At 47.8% G+C, this 14,533-nt stretch overlaps 6 protein-coding genes across 8 annotated transcripts; 2 read left to right on the forward strand and 4 right to left on the reverse strand.

Moving 5' to 3' along the window:
* Positions 1 to 6: 6 nt before the first annotated feature.
* On the reverse strand, positions 7 to 1,018 carry Syx8 (syntaxin 8). The gene is made up of 2 exons (XM_001352556.4): positions 364 to 1,018; positions 7 to 312 (listed from the first exon to the last, which is right to left on the reverse strand). Exons 1-2 carry the CDS (start codon positions 893 to 895, stop codon positions 152 to 154), a joined length of 693 nt encoding a protein of 230 aa, XP_001352592.1. The 5' UTR covers positions 896 to 1,018; the 3' UTR covers positions 7 to 151.
* Positions 1,019 to 1,480: 462 nt separating this feature from the next.
* l(3)73Ah (lethal (3) 73Ah) lies at positions 1,481 to 3,037 on the forward strand. The gene is made up of 4 exons (XM_001352557.4): positions 1,481 to 1,890; positions 2,037 to 2,189; positions 2,285 to 2,568; positions 2,644 to 3,037. The coding sequence occupies exons 1-4, from the start codon at positions 1,785 to 1,787 to the stop codon at positions 2,767 to 2,769; spliced, it is 669 nt and encodes a 222-aa protein (XP_001352593.1). The 5' UTR covers positions 1,481 to 1,784; the 3' UTR covers positions 2,770 to 3,037.
* A 121-nt stretch (positions 3,038 to 3,158) lies between these two features.
* Positions 3,159 to 4,421, reverse strand: tra (transformer). Its single transcript, XM_002135362.3, has 3 exons — positions 4,049 to 4,421; positions 3,457 to 3,800; positions 3,159 to 3,392 (listed from the first exon to the last, which is right to left on the reverse strand). The coding sequence occupies exons 1-3, from the start codon at positions 4,080 to 4,082 to the stop codon at positions 3,177 to 3,179; spliced, it is 594 nt and encodes a 197-aa protein (XP_002135398.2). The 5' UTR covers positions 4,083 to 4,421; the 3' UTR covers positions 3,159 to 3,176.
* Positions 4,422 to 4,645: 224 nt separating this feature from the next.
* On the reverse strand, positions 4,646 to 8,451 carry spd-2 (spindle defective 2). The gene is made up of 3 exons (XM_001352558.4): positions 8,257 to 8,451; positions 7,433 to 8,195; positions 4,646 to 7,369 (listed from the first exon to the last, which is right to left on the reverse strand). Exons 1-3 carry the CDS (start codon positions 8,339 to 8,341, stop codon positions 4,741 to 4,743), a joined length of 3,477 nt encoding a protein of 1,158 aa, XP_001352594.4. The 5' UTR covers positions 8,342 to 8,451; the 3' UTR covers positions 4,646 to 4,740.
* Positions 8,452 to 8,538: 87 nt separating this feature from the next.
* Positions 8,539 to 13,340, forward strand: Arts (Artemis). The gene is made up of 8 exons (XM_002135363.3): positions 8,539 to 8,721; positions 9,039 to 9,211; positions 9,285 to 10,003; positions 10,062 to 10,465; positions 10,861 to 10,970; positions 11,038 to 12,160; positions 12,233 to 12,450; positions 12,515 to 13,340. Exons 1-8 carry the CDS (start codon positions 8,656 to 8,658, stop codon positions 12,939 to 12,941), a joined length of 3,240 nt encoding a protein of 1,079 aa, XP_002135399.1. The 5' UTR covers positions 8,539 to 8,655; the 3' UTR covers positions 12,942 to 13,340.
* On the reverse strand, positions 13,337 to 14,470 carry LOC4812545 (ADP-ribose pyrophosphatase, mitochondrial). Of its 3 annotated transcripts, none has more exons than XM_015188221.2 (3): positions 14,356 to 14,470; positions 13,862 to 14,292; positions 13,337 to 13,808 (listed from the first exon to the last, which is right to left on the reverse strand). In XM_015188221.2, exons 1-3 carry the CDS (start codon positions 14,374 to 14,376, stop codon positions 13,397 to 13,399), a joined length of 864 nt encoding a protein of 287 aa, XP_015043707.1. In that variant the 5' UTR covers positions 14,377 to 14,470; the 3' UTR covers positions 13,337 to 13,396. The 3 variants fall into 3 exon arrangements, with proteins under 3 accessions (XP_015043707.1, XP_015043706.1, XP_001352595.1); XM_015188220.2 differs by having other exon boundaries at positions 14,359 to 14,438; XM_001352559.4 differs by having other exon boundaries at positions 13,862 to 14,446.
* Between the last annotated feature and the right edge of the window lie 63 nt (positions 14,471 to 14,533).

A 14,533-nucleotide genomic window follows, 5' to 3' on the forward strand; every position in this document is an offset into this window, starting at 1 on the left:
GAAATCTTTCTCTTATAGGTAGTAGTTTAATGTTCGTATAAATACTCGTACTGGAACCATTTGCACACTAAAGGGATCGTCGGAAACATTGATATAGGTGTACAAAAAATTCGACATAATATAACATAGAATACGTTTAACAATTGGGTAACTACACAAACACCACCACCAGAATGGCCACAAACAGAGCAATGATGACCAGCCAGTAGCCCCAAGTGCTGTCCCGTCGATTCACTTGCCCAATGCTGTGCGTCTCCCGGTGCACTCCCGTCTCCACACGATCCATTGCATTGGCCAGGTTATCGAGAATATCTGGAAACAGTCACAGCTGAGCATTGAATAGGAACTGCAACTTTTACTCACTATTCTGATCTTCCACTTCGTTGCCCAGCTGGGTAGCTAGACTGCGTTGTCGAGAAATAGTGGCCGAGAGCGCTTCGAGGCCACGATTCTGATCTTCCAGCATTTCGGCCTGCCTCAGCTTTAGCGTCTCTACATCAATGGGTGTTTCTCGGGGGGCGGGCGGCCTGACCTGCTCCTGCCAGGCGGAGCCTGAAAACGCGGCCAGCACATTGGAGCGCGTGCTGTTCGTAAACTTCTGATTAATCTCGCGTAGCTGCGAGGTTAGCTTATCCCAATCTATACGCCGCTGCTGCAGCTCCTCCTGAGGGCTAGTCTCCCATGTGATGGCATTGTCTAGTACTACCTTGAGATGTTTCACATCTTTACCCAACTGCTCCAGTCCCGTTTTAATGCTATCTGTGAGTTGGATGTACTCCTTCTCCTTGGGCTGCCCCAGCTGCTGGCGTTGATGCAGTTGCACTAGCAACTGGTGGCGCAGTCTCTCGCAGCCCTCGTACTCGATGTCCCATGAGTCATGATCTACCAGGGCCATTTGGTTGACACTTTTATCAGCAAATTAAAAACTACGCCTCGCCTTAAGCAAGAATGAAGAAGCCAAACAATAAAAACATCGGAAACAGCTGTGCAGTAGTGCTGCAAGTCACAAAAGTGCAGTGTTTGAAAGTCATCAAATGTTCTTGACATTTCAGGTAGCATCTTACACACACACTTTGATAGCCGACATCAGAGACTTGACGATATCTGTGACTGGAAATCACCTAATTCTGATTAATATATATTAATGCCAATATATATATATATATATAAATATATCTGCATATATATCTGTACATTTTGTTTATTGTTTGCTAATTTGATAATAATAAAAAATTCATAACTGATTATACCTGTTTTTGTATACTTACGAATATAGAATGAGAACAACAACACGCAGCTGGTGGATCGTCCTTTTGCTCTCATATCTCACAAATTTTAGTTTTTTGGTAGCCAGTCGAAAGCTTAAGGCGTTGCACAGTTTTTGGATTCTTATTGCTTATTCACTATTGAATTATTCGAAATTCCCATGTATGGTGGTTGTGATAGCTGTGTCACAGCAGTGACTGGTGATTTGAAAATACTTTCAAGTAACAGGTACGCAACTATCGCCCATCCCTAACTCACACGTACACACAATTTAGTCGTGATTTCTTTTATTTGTTTAAAATTATTGCTAAAAACTAAACAAAAAAGGTCTTTAAAAGTTGGCCAACATGTTGAGTGCTTGTGTTAATGTTTGCAAGCCTTTTCCCTAAAAGGAGGCCAGCGCGGGCCATAGTTTTCTCAGCTCGTGGTTATCGAGGGAAGAGAGTGGGAGAGCACTCCAAAAAACCAACTCTACAATAAATTAAATAAAAGTCAAACAACAAATTTAATTATCCAACATGGAGAGGCGCGTGAAGCTTAAGACAATTAATCCGCACATTACGTGTAAAATCTGTGGCGGATATTTCATTGATGCCACAACAGTGACGGAGTGTCTGCACACATGTGAGTTTTACTGACGATGGAGCTGTGCCGTTCCAAGGGCCTACCCGGTGGCAGCACCTGCCCCGCCCCGCCGCGCCACGCCGGTTCAAGCCTCCACACAGCCAGAAAACCAATGATTTTAATTTCAACTGTTTGCACTTTTTCAGTTTGTAAGAGCTGCCTGGTGAAGCACCTTGAGGAAAAGAAGACCTGCCCCACCTGCGATAACATCATACATCAATCTCATCCCCTGCAATACATCAGTTTCGATCGCACCATGCAGGACATTGTGTACAAACTGGTGCCGAAACTGCAAGAAGGTTTGATTTAGATTTTGCTTTTGATTAACGTCTAATAGCAACTGCAATCAATTTTGTAATTGTTTAATTTTCGATTTGCTTTCCTCCATTTTTAGATGAATCGCGCAGGGAGCGAGACTTTTACAAAAGTAGGAACATGCCATGTCCGAAGGATATCACGCAAAATCATGACGACGACAATGAAAAGGTTATGGAGGCTCATGCCGAATCCGATTTCCATCGTCTGGACGAGCAGGTCAATGTGTGCCTAGAGTGTATAAGCAATAACTTTAAGAATCTGCAAAGGCGCTTCATACGCTGTAGCTCCCAGGCGACGATAACGCATCTCAAAAAGCTGGTGGCCAAGAAAATCCTCAATGGGATTGAAAAATATCGCGAGGTAAGTGCGCCAGCAATATTTCGCAATTCTATTCACATAATGTATGTCTACAACGGCTGAACCATCATTTTACAGATTGACATTTTGTGTAACGAGGAGCTGTTGGGCAAAGATCATACGCTCAAGTTTGTTTATGTCACACGATGGCGTTTCAGGGATCCTCCGCTTCGCCTGCAGTTTCGTCCCCGAGTTGATCTCTAACAACTGCGAGGGATGCTGTTTTTAGTATAAATGCTACACAAATGATCTATTTTTATAATTTATTGACAAAGCGTAAATATCGTAATTAGGAGAGTCCCCCCGCCCCCAACAATAGTGTTAGTCCCCTTTTCCCTCTATGTATGTATATGTAAATGTGCATGTATAAAGTCGTAGTCTAATAGTTATTCCCCTCTCCTGCCCCTCCTAGGCGTAAGTACTTTTTTAACTTTGTCCTTTATCGTGTGTCCCCTATTGTGTCGTCCCTGATTTAATCAATTTTCTCTATATTTGCAATATTTTCATGTTCTCCTCTTTTTAGTTTCAAATATACACAAATATATTTATTATTTTAATGTACAAACCACACACGATTGTAAATAAACTTGTAATTATGTCGAAATGTGTCTTTAATTCGGATGCTGCCAAGAGTTTCTATAACTAAAACGAGATTGTGGATTGAATGGATGACGATGGCGATATTCATGGTGTGCATAAGGCCTAGAATAAGGGGCTGCCTGAAACGAAGGTCGCATTGGTCGGTACCCAAATCGTGGACGCGGTGGATATGCCAGTGGACCATATATTCCATTAAACTGATGCGCTGGATGGGGTGCCGGCCAGCCCTGGAAATACGAGCATAAGGCAAATTTAAGAACAATAAATCTGGATATGGGGAATTGAACTTACGTATCCATATGCGAACTCATGTGCTGGAACGGGCACAGGAACTGTTATTATCCTCGGCGGTGGCGTGCGTCGACGCGGACTCCGGTTTCGGTGTCGACGCTCGCTACTTCGACTACGGGTGCGACGGCGATAGCGTCTTCTGTCAGAGGATCTCGATCTCGACCTAGTCCGTCGGAACCGTTTGCCAGTCGAAGGTGGAGATTTCGGACGCACATTCTTCACGCGATCCCGCTCACGCACAGGATCCGCAAAGTAGGGTACCGTCTTCTGCTCGCGCACGCGCTCGCGTTCTCGTCCCTGGTCTCGTACATGTACGTCTCTTCGGGTCCTCGATCGATGGGAATCTACATAGAAATATTATATCTAAATCATTACTAAGCGTTGTGTAGAGGTTTCGGAGAAGATTTGGGGTCCATCGATTCGTTTGGGGGCGTCCAATTGTCCCAAATTCCTGGATGTTGTGTTCGTTCTGTCCAGCGTACATTTTCTTCCATTGCACTTTTCACTTTATATGGCACTATAAAAAAAACAACAAAAAGAAAAAAATTTCTATGCACTTGCTCGAGTTTCGGTTGCACTTCTATATACGGACCTCGGTGGGACGCTACACTGCTGTCGGCGTCCATAATGCAGATGCACTTATTTATGCACTTCTTCTTTCTGTTGCTGCTGCTCGCCGGACTGCTTAGTAGACTGGCAGCACAGCAGGTGATACCTTTGAGGTGCTTAAGGCACCAGTTATAATTATTTAATACGGATAAATATTTTAATTTTTTTCTTCTAGTCGTGTTGTTGAATATATATCGATTTGTCGATATATATCTAAGTTGGTTTTATTTTTTGTCTTATTTTTGAAAAAGTGGTTTTTATGATTAAAACAATTCAGATTTTGATGCAGATCATTAATCCATATTCCGTAGCGGTCGAAAACGATTTTTACGGAAACTTCCTAATGAGTTTTACAAGGTGTGCTAGCACAACAAGTTGCATCCAATTAAAAACCTATCGGTTGACGATGCAAGATGCATCGTGCATCACTAGAGAGGGATGGCCTGTCCAACCACCAAACAATTTCAATACTTGATTGGCGCAACATTTGATCAAAATTTAAGAGGTTAAATGCTAGATAAGAGAGTAATTTTGATAATGTATAGGAAATATGTTATTAAACTTATTACTTCAGGTTTTATTTAGGTTTTATTCAAAAAATAGGAATTTATTTAAAAAAGTTAACATTAAATTGAACATAAAAGGCAAACGGAATTAAAAGATACACAAATGAGTTTAAAGCTTAATACTAACTGGCACGTTTATGCGCTCGTTCTCCATAGAAACAATAATAAGCGGCTCCTTCCCACGCCCTTCACGTCTTGGGGAACTCAATAGGCGAACTTTAATCTCTACTTCTCCACCATCAGGTGCAATATAACATTCCCTGGGACTGATCTGTACAAAGTCTGATACATTGCAATGGACTTCGATGAGCTGCCCCGAGCGGAAGCAGTTCTTTATGGATAGTTTTGCGATGGTTCCAGCACCCAACTCAATTGAAGCAGGCTGGACGGACCAGTTTCTCTCCACGGGTAGCATTGTGGTGGTATCAGCCTCATGCAGCTCATCGACAGGCTCCAGCATATTGCTTTGTGTTGGAGTGGGAGAGTTGGCGGCACAGATCGTGCGGAACAAGACAGTTTCCTCGGCCTCTGGTAGGAACAACAGCGAGGTCTCGGCAGACTCATCAAAATCACGATTCAGTGTCAAGGCCACGTCGATGATCTTCACGACAGTGACCAGATCCAGTATGAACTCGGGAGGCTCATTCAGCTGGCTGATGTTCCTCACAGGTTGCTCATCTGGAAAAGGACTCCATATGCTGTCCAGCATTGCGGAGGTCAGCTTCTCACGCTGCCTGCCGCTCATGCGATGTACCAGATGGCGCATTCTCTGCCTGTTAGGCTCGTCACCGCAGAAGATCCGCATGTTGGCCAGCGTCACCACCTGCGAGGTCTTCTTCAATATGTTCTTCATATCCTCGCGATTCGGACGGAATATAACTTGCACCGTGCTCTCGGTATGGGGCGGTAGAATTAACTTGCTGGGACGCACCTCGAACGCTTCGCTCAGACGCAGCTTCATCAGCACTGTGGAGTCCACAGAGATGCCCACGAAGGCAGTCAGCGGTCCCTTATTCAGAAATTTAAAACTGGCCGTGAGTGGACCGGAGGAGAGCTCGCAGACGTCTCCGATGGTGAGGAAGCTGGCACCCACCGGGCCCTTGAGCAAGCCCTGAATCGAAATAGATGCATTTCCGCCGTAGCCATACAAAGGGATTTCCATTCCGGGCTGGGTGCTGTTTGCGCCCAGCGGAGCATAGAAGGACACTGCTCCAATGGCCGCTCCACAAACGGTGGGGCAGAAATTAATCACAATGCTCCGGCACTCCATGGCCTGGAGGGTAATGGTGCTGCTGTCGGTGCCAACCAGCTGAAAGCCGGGCCCCTGGATGCCCAGGCGTACGACGAGCCTCTTATCGGCCGTATTCTTCACCTGCAAGGACTTTCTCATGTCCGTTCTCAGCTTGGTGCTACCCCAGCAGAGGCTCGTGTGGGTCACTTTCAGTGGCAGCAGCTTTCCATCGCGATGGCTGAACTCGCTGGAGTTTGAGCAGCGGGAGATGCTGCGAGCACTGCCACTGGCACTAGTGCCAGCGCCTCGCCTAGGGTTTGTGAATCCGCTTGTGGAACTGGCCTCGCTTCCAGCCGGCGACGAGTTGGCTTTACGGAGTGCTGCCCCGGGCATCAGTTGTCGGCGCTCGGAGCTGGTGGTGCTGTCCAAAAGTGGCGACGACAGGCAGCTTCTGGGCGAGCACATCGGAGAAAGATTACGGGCATTGGCCGATGCCGAAAGGGAGGGACTCTTGCCCAGACTTGGCGAAACAACAAACTCGCCTTCTGTGGACGAGGGGACAGCATCGCAGCCGTCCAAACGAGTGGAGCTCAGCGTGTTGGCGTTGGGATTGGTATTGGGGGGGAGGAGTGACACTTTGAGTGAATGCGTCTTTTTGTTCACCGGAGTCTTGTTCTCATCCACCTCATCCCCATCTTCGTCTGTGGTCGGCAGCGGCCGCACACCGTCGCTGCTCGCTGGACTTGCAGTTCGGGGAGATGGGGATGCCTTGACGCGGCGCACACGTCTTGTAGGCGACTTCACTGGCGTCGACGGCCATTCATCTACATCGGCATCTATGGAAATGGAATCGTTGTCCGCACGCGAAATCAAGATCTGGGGTTTGTCCGCCAGCGGACTAAGGGGTTTCCGCGACACACTTTGCTGCAGATGCTTAAAATCGGTGGAGTTCAGAATGGAGTCTGTGAAGCTCATGGTCTCCGCATGCTTGTGCGATTCACACAGTGTTCGCTCCGCATTGAAGCTGTCGTTTTCCTTATCCTCATCTGCGTACAGCTGACCCCGACCCTGACCGCGGCCATGCTTCCGCAATCTGTCGACCACCTCTACAGTGGAGGTGTCCGAGTTAAAGTCCAGATCTCTCAAAGCCTTGTCTATAGCCGAGAGACTTAATATCTCTGAGTTTGAGGGAGGCCGCGCGGGTTCAGTACCGCTTTCTGACAGTACGGCACTCTGAAATTTTTTTTTCGCATTTTGCATTTTCTTCATGAGATTTTGGCCTAATTTCGACCCAAAATTGGCCTCTGTCTTGGTGTAGGTTTTGTTATCGGGCTGCGGAGTTTTTGCTCCGACAGAGCCGGGAGTTTGGGGGATGTCTTCGAGCACGGCCTGACCTGAACGGGACAATCTGTCGGGACGCTTGTTGCTCACAATGTTCCAGAGATTCTCCGAGCGTGTCTGGAAATAGTGGCCCAAGGAGAAGTCCGGATCCCCAGCCAAAACAGAGCTGAAACAGGAGAGGGTAGATTAATTAGGAAAGAATGTGGTCGTACGATTCGCATCAACTCACTTGGACACGGATGTCTCTATGTCGGACGAGGGTGGTGGGGCTGCAATCTTCTGCATTGCCTGGTTACTCAGCGTTGCCGTGGGCATGGCAGTGAACTCCTGGGCCCAGGATATCTCGCCCAGAACCAATTTGGACTGCATCAGCTCGGCTGGTGCAAAGCTCTCATCCATATCTTGGTTAGCTGCCGCAGATGCCGAGCCGAAGGAGAAGCCTCCGCCGCCGTTCAGACTTATGTTGCTCAAGTCAGCGGTACGCGGCAGGCTGTGCGAGCAGTTGCAGGAAGACTCCGTCAGACTGCTCACATTCGAAGTGGAGCCTGGATTCGCCTGGCTAGCATTGTGCAGCTTCTTCTCCAGCTGACGGGCCTTTTCCACAAACGATGTTTTTATTATGTCGGCCACCGAAACCCCTTTTCTGCTCTTGTCGCTGCGGCACAGCGTCGAGCGGCCAGTGATCTCGGCTGGCTCGAAGGATATGTTTGCGCGCTTCTGGGCTAGCGTGGGAGCGGCAAATGAGCCACTGCTGTTTAGATCGATTGTTTCATCGGTGACCAGCTCCGAGATGTTTGTGCTGTTGTTGGTCGGGACGCTCTGCCGGCCCCTTATTGATGGCTTTGCCTGACTGGAGCGCGGGCGCGATTTTTCTAGTGTCTCCATGGCTCGCAGGCGCTCTGCCCGCAGACGTTCGTGCACATTGGAGGCCTCCCTGAGACCCATGCCGCTTCCGTTCCCGCTCTTGCTGAAGCTGGACAAGTCACCAAACACTGCAAGAATCAGAATGTAATTTCGCACAAATACACATTCGGTATTTTTGCTTCTCTTCACCTTTCAGATTTTCCATGCTCAATATGCCCAACGAGTTTTGGTCCATTTGGCTGCTATTTCTAGGGCTTCTATTGCCTTTATTCATCCCGTTTAACTATTTTCTCACGGTTTTAACAATAACAAAACAATTTTGCCTGCGAAAAAGGCGACGCTTGGGTTCCAAAATGGGCGCCGATATCAGTGTTGGTCAAAACGGAGCGGGAAAAATTCCAATAGATTTTCGAACAGAGTTGCACTTCAGCAAGTCGACTGTGAAAAATACCTCAGATACATATCGGCGTGGTTACATCTCTTTTGAACGGCGGCATTATTCGGCATAAGGAGGCGTGTGCTGTTAGTTCTTGAATTTTATTGTGTGTTCAAGGTTACAAGTAGAAACAAATCTCAAAGAGACCAACAATGGAGGCGGCACTGGATGAAATAATTGCCGGTCTGCTGTGCACAGATACCCAACGCATACACGACGTAAGCATAAAAAGCATATCCACCAGGAATCCATTTTCCGAACCTGTCCGTCCGAATTTTCCGGTCTTTTCCGCCGGCGTGATTTCTTATTCCCATTAACGTAAATATGCATAAAACAGTGGTAAGAACATGCCTATGCATAGCTTCTATTGGCATGTGGTTTCTTTTTCGTCGATACTCATAGATTTGAATAAGAGACATTCGCGTTAAAAAGCACGTTGTGCACGCTCACGCACACAGTCTCCCCTCCTGTTAATTGAAAAATTATTAATGCTGAAAATATACATATGTATGTATGCTCGTTTGTATTTGTCTAGTGCACCGCCGCTTTGAGTAAGGCGTTCGAAAACCCAGAGGCACTGCCGGTGCTCTGCCAGATGCTGGTATCGACCCGCGAGACGCAAATCCGCCAGTTTGCAGTTGTCCTGATGAACAAGCGCCTTGCAAAGCTGCGCCACTGGCAGATGGTGCCGCCCGAACATCAGGCAGGGTAAGTGGATAGATTAGATGGTCTTCTATATTCTGCGGGATCTACTGACTCCTTCTGTTTGTGCCCCGCGCAGCATTAAGGCTTGCATGCTCCAGGCATTGATAAGGGAGAAGGAAAAGAGCGTAAGGAATGCCATAGCCATGCTTATTGGGACTTTAGTGCGTCATGAGGCAGACAAAAAGGACTCGTGGTTGGCCGAATTGCTGAGCTTTATTTTCGAACGCTGCAGCATGGACGATCCCAAAGAGAGTGAGCTGGGATCATCCATATTCGCCAGTCTGACCGACAGCGCCCCAGATCAATTGATCAGCCAAATGTCTGAGATTTGTCAACTCTTTTCGAGTGTGCTGATAGCCGGCCAGAGCAATGGAGATATGGCCACGCTCACTATAGCCTATATGATGCAGGGAATGTGTTCCTTGATTCCATTCATTGTCGGCCACACAAAGGCAGAGCAGACGGTTTCCAAAGTCATCCCACTGATGCTCGCTGCTCTCCAGGCCTTTGTCCAAAAGGGAGTCCTGACAGAATTCACTATCGCCTTTGAGATCCTGGATTCCGTTGCAGAGTACGCGCCGAAACTGCTGAATAATTACATAAAGATGTTGGTTGATTTCTGTGTGGCGACGCTGAGCAACAAGCAGGTAGATGATCAAATCCGTGTTGTGGTGGTGACCTTTGTCGGTCGCATCCTCCGCGTCAAGAAGAAGGCAATCGTCAAGCAGAAACTCCTGGACCTCATCCTAGTCACCGTATTTGAGATGACGTGTAGTGAACTCGGCAACGATGATGGTTCGTAGTTCATAACTTTAAACATTGTTAGCCTTTGCTAATTGTAAACCTTCTTTAGAGGACGACTATTTCTCGGGTACTAGCAACACGCCCATGACCGCGGCTACACAAACCCTCGATATGATGGCTCTCCAGTTGTCGCCAGAAAAGCTGATTCCACCACTTCTGCAGATTCTCGAGCCAGCTCTCCAGAGTCCGGACCCTCTGCGCCGTCGCGCCGCCTTCATGGCCATGGCCGTCATCTCCGAGGGTTGCTCGGAAGCCATCAAAAAGAAATACTTGGAAATAATGCTAAACATAATCAAGAGCGGCATCATCGATCAGGATCAAGCCGTGCGCAATTCGGCCTTCTTTGCATTGGGCCAGTTCTCCGAGTTTATGCAGCCCGAGATAGCGAAGTTCGCCCCACAGATTCTGCCCGTGCTCTTTGAGTTTCTCCACCAACTGGTTGTGGAGCTGAAGGTAGGTCTTTTCTATTGGAAAATGATCAGTCAAGTCAGTATCTATCTGTATCTTCATATATGTATTATACATTCTTGTTTGTGCTGCTTCTAAAGGCTGGCCATGGGATGGGCCATGCTCCTGCAGCAGCCCCGGCCAAAGATTCTATAATGTACACGAGTCAGTTACAGATCAAGCGCATATCGGTGCTGGCCAAGTATAGGGTGCTGTGCTCTTTCTTTGATTAATTCCTGCACTCCATCTCCACCATGCCAAAAGGGTTTCTGTTGTCCGTCTAGCTTGGGAATCTTGGGAATCCAAACACACACTTTCATATAACATTCACGTGGCACCTGCAAATTTTCTCCCGCGTCTAAAGAACACACTTTAATAAGAGCCTTGCTGAACATTTACAGATGGGCCAGCCGGAACCCACACACATGGATCGCATGTTCTATGCCCTGGAGGTTTTCTGCGAGAACCTCGAGGAAGAGATTGTGCCACATCTGCCGGTGCTGATGGATCGGTAATTTAAAAATTTTGCCCATTTTTGTGTGCATCTAGTAATCCTTGTTCACCCATTCATCCATTAGTCTGTTGGAGTGCATGGATCAGCAGAACTCTATTCATATTCGACAGCTGGCCCTGTCAACCATCTCGTCGGTGGCCACCGCATCGAAGACGAATTTGGTCCCATACTTCAGTCAGATTGTGGAGATACTGAAGATTTATCTGGTGAATGAGTGCGACGAGTCGCTCAATGAGCTACGCATTCAGGCCATCGATACACTGGCTTCTATTACCCGAACCGTCGGTAAAGAGAACTTTATTCATCTCGCCCAAGATACGATGAATTATTGCATGAATATGCTGGAGCTGGGACCAGACGATCCAGACCTTAGGCGTGCCATCTACGCCTTAATTGGTGGCATGTCCGTTGTTGTCACAAACGATATGAACACGTTCTTCCCTAAGGTTATCGAACGCATGATTCAGACGGTGGTGTCGACGGAAGATACTTTGATAAAGCTACGAGAAGACTCGCCGACGGGCGGGCTCTTAACTGAAATCGATCTGGGCAATACCGACGATGAGGACGATGATGACGATATAGGGGAATATCAGGCGGAGAATGACTACGTCTATGAGAAGGAGGAGGCCATACTGACGCTCAAGGAGTTCGCAGTAAATTCGAGAGACGCCTTTTTCCCCTACCTTACCATGGTGTTCGAGGAGGTGTACAAAACCATAGATCATTGCCAGGATGTCATCCGCAAGGCAGCCATCGAGGCCCTCTGCGCTTTTGTAATTTGCCTCCACAAGATGAACGACGGAGACGGAGTAAAGCGCGCATGTTCGATTCTCATTCCAAAGTTTATTTACCTTGTTAAGAACGACGAGGAACAGGCCGTCGTCTGTCAAATACTCGATGAGCTTGGCGAGCTCTTCAAGGCCGTGAAGACGCCGGCCTTGCCCACCCCTGATCTTGCTGAGACGGTTGTTGCCTGCATCAAAGATGTGCTGCTCAGAAATACGGCCTGCCAGTTCAATGAGCCTAGTGGCGGTGGAGATGAGGAGGAGGCCGATGAAAGCGAGTACGATGAGGCGCTCATCCAAAGTGGTGGCAATCTGGTGGCCATGATTGGCCACGCCCTCCAACCGGACACATACTCGCTGTATTTTGGACGACTGTACAATTTCTTCATTTCCAAACTGGTATGCATACAATTCAGATCACACCTACGCAGATGAATAACCATTTCATTTAATTCGATTCCATTCCTGTAGGCAAAGGCCAAGAAGAACGATGATCCAGACCAGCGTTCATTTATCTATGGCGTCCTGGCCGAATGCTTCCAATCGTTGGGACTCTGTGTGGTCACCTATTACGATTCGGTCTGTCCCTTGCTTCTAGTGGGCACCACCGACTCGTACGCCAAGGCGCGCCAGAACAGCTACTTCGGCCTGGGCGAACTGGTCTATCACGCCAAACAGAAGTCCTTTGAGTGAGTGAAAAAAAAAAATCAAACCAAATACAAGATAAATGTATTGAATTTCGCCACTTTTCAGCTCGTTTGGAGTTATTTTGCAAACCCTCTCCGATGCGATCGCCAAGGAGCAGAATGCCCCTGCCCTGGACAATATCTGCGGGGCTGTGGCACGCCTGATCATAACCAATCACAATATGGTGCCCCTGGGCCATGTGTTGCCCGTATTCATGTCTAATCTGCCCCTCCGCGAGGACACTGAAGAAAATGACGTGGTGCTGAAGGCCTTCCGCGTGTTGTACATGAATACACGTGAGAGTATTCTCCCTCACATCGAGCAGATGCTGGGCATCATCTTGCATGTGCTGTTCAAGCAGGAGTTTCGCGATAATGACACCAACGCCAATGCTGTTAGTTTCATGAAGGAAATCCGCATCGAGTATCCACAGCAATTCAACAGAGTGGCCAACTCGAGTCCGGAGGTGTTCACATTCGTGCAGACCCTGTAAGCAGCACCAGCGCGGCTCCAATATCAGACCTCGCAACAAATACCTTGCTCATACACATACACATTCAAGAGAGTTCCAGGCCAAAGTTTCTTCAGTTTCGGAGTAAAAACCAATCTCAAAACCTTGATGTAATCGAAGTTCAGTCTAAATTTTTCAAAAATTCTCACGTTTGTCCACACACAGTACACAGTACACGCAGTGATGTCAGTCAGTCCCAAAATATTGGGCACGTTCATAGATACACATAAAAACTCTCGAAGAAATCCATCTCGGAGATAGTACATGGAGATACACGATAGATACGAGCTAATGGAATGTTAACGAAATGTTTTTTAATTTATAATTGCAAAGCGATATGGAATAGTCTGAAATAAAATAAACGAATCAATAAAAACTAAACTAAAATGAGTTATATTTTATTCATATTCAAATCTCGGGAGAATCCTCTCCTATTTCTACCAGTGGGCACCTCGCTTAATGGCCACATCCCTTACAATGTCCGAATGATTGGCATGCAGCTTGAGACTGCCGTCCACATCGGTCCATCGCACATTGGAAGCATCATCGCCGGCCACTAGCTCCAGCTGACCCACCTGGCTGCCGTCCTCATCATGAAAGTTCAGAGCCGTTGTCTCCATCCAGGCATTGTCAGTGTTCCGAAAGTCGTCCACGTAGCCGCTATAGATATGTAGACCTTCCTTAAAAAACTTTTCCACCATATTGGCCTTGTCGGTGAAGTTGAGAGCCTCCTCGGTGAACTCTCGTTTGAGTGTGACGGTCACATTTTCGCCGGGATCCACCATGCCCCCCGGAATAGCCCACAGTTTGTTGTCTGAACGCTGAATGGCTACCATCTGAAGGATGTTCCTAAGTGGCAGAAGCAGAATAAAATTATCTAAAATCCATCAAAGTTCACTCACTTGCCGGTAGCTGCATTAGCCACGATTTGTCCATTCGCGTCGCGCTTCCAGCGTGTAACAATTGGATCAGCTGCATGATTGGGACCCCATCTGCCCAGGGAGCCACGCCCGCTCAGGCCGGTGCGTCCTATCGGGTTGCGGGGCAGGCCGTCTCTTACCTCGTAGGCACCGTGAAAGGACTCTCGATTCACCTGACCGTCGTTCTGGTTCCATTTCGGCTGGATCGTTTCACTGGGCAACGGCGCATCGGCCCAGACTTGTCCGCCAATGTGCGGCGCTGTGTACGAGGGCGGGCAGTACTCGGCATATGGCTCCGACCAAAAGACCTGCTCATCGGCAACTGGAAAACGGAGGACCCCACTACGGGGATACATACTGTTGCGGCACATCACATGCCGGAAGACTCCCGGCTTCACCATAGAGGCCATCATCTGAACGGGTGGGGATTTGGATGAGACGTGAACAGAGAACAGGATTGGTAGAAGAAACAGCACCACGAATTTCAAATTTGTCATCACGCGGCAGGAACTGCATTAAAATATTTGTAGGGTATGTCGTATGTATGTGCAAGCCGGCGAGCCTCCCCCCCTCTCTAGGTCACACACTTCCAGGTGTCTCCTTGAAAATTGCATCCCTGTGTAGTTGCCATGTAGCAAAATTAATTATATTTTG

This window comes from Drosophila pseudoobscura, chromosome X, assembly GCF_009870125.1.
Source record: "Drosophila pseudoobscura strain MV-25-SWS-2005 chromosome X, UCI_Dpse_MV25, whole genome shotgun sequence".
NCBI classification, from domain to species: Eukaryota; Metazoa; Arthropoda; class Insecta; order Diptera; family Drosophilidae; genus Drosophila; species Drosophila pseudoobscura.

Bases quoted from the DNA above. Each gene is read 5' to 3' on its own strand.
- tra (XM_002135362.3), bottom strand. From the start codon at position 4,082: ATGGACGCCGACAGCAGTGTAGCGTCCCACCGAG. The intron at 3,801-4,048 runs GTCCGTATATAG...ATTTCTATGTAG, and splicing joins CAGTGTAGCGTCCCACCGAG to ATTCCCATCGATCGAGGACC. The intron at 3,393-3,456 runs GTAAGTTCAATT...TCGTATTTCCAG, and splicing joins ATGAGTTCGCATATGGATAC to GGCTGGCCGGCACCCCATCC.
- LOC4812545 (XM_001352559.4), bottom strand. From the start codon at position 14,376: ATGACAAATTTGAAATTCGTGGTGCTGTTTCTTCTACCAATCCTGTTC. The intron at 13,809-13,861 runs GTGAGTGAACTT...TCTGCCACTTAG, and splicing joins GCTAATGCAGCTACCGGCAA to GAACATCCTTCAGATGGTAG.
- Syx8 (XM_001352556.4), bottom strand. From the start codon at position 895: ATGGCCCTGGTAGATCATGACTCATGGGACATCGAGTACGAGGGCTGC. The intron at 313-363 runs GTGAGTAAAAGT...GACTGTTTCCAG, and splicing joins CGAAGTGGAAGATCAGAATA to ATATTCTCGATAACCTGGCC.
- Arts (XM_002135363.3), top strand. From the start codon at position 8,656: ATGGAGGCGGCACTGGATGAAATAATTGCCGGTCTGCTGTGCACAGAT. The intron at 10,004-10,061 runs GTTCGTAGTTCA...AACCTTCTTTAG, and splicing joins TGAACTCGGCAACGATGATG to AGGACGACTATTTCTCGGGT. The intron at 12,161-12,232 runs GTATGCATACAA...CCATTCCTGTAG, and splicing joins ATTTCTTCATTTCCAAACTG to GCAAAGGCCAAGAAGAACGA.
- spd-2 (XM_001352558.4), bottom strand. From the start codon at position 8,341: ATGAATAAAGGCAATAGAAGCCCTAGAAATAGCAGCCAAATGGACCAA. The intron at 8,196-8,256 runs GTGAAGAGAAGC...TGATTCTTGCAG, and splicing joins GAGCATGGAAAATCTGAAAG to TGTTTGGTGACTTGTCCAGC. The intron at 7,370-7,432 runs GTGAGTTGATGC...CTCCTGTTTCAG, and splicing joins ATAGAGACATCCGTGTCCAA to CTCTGTTTTGGCTGGGGATC.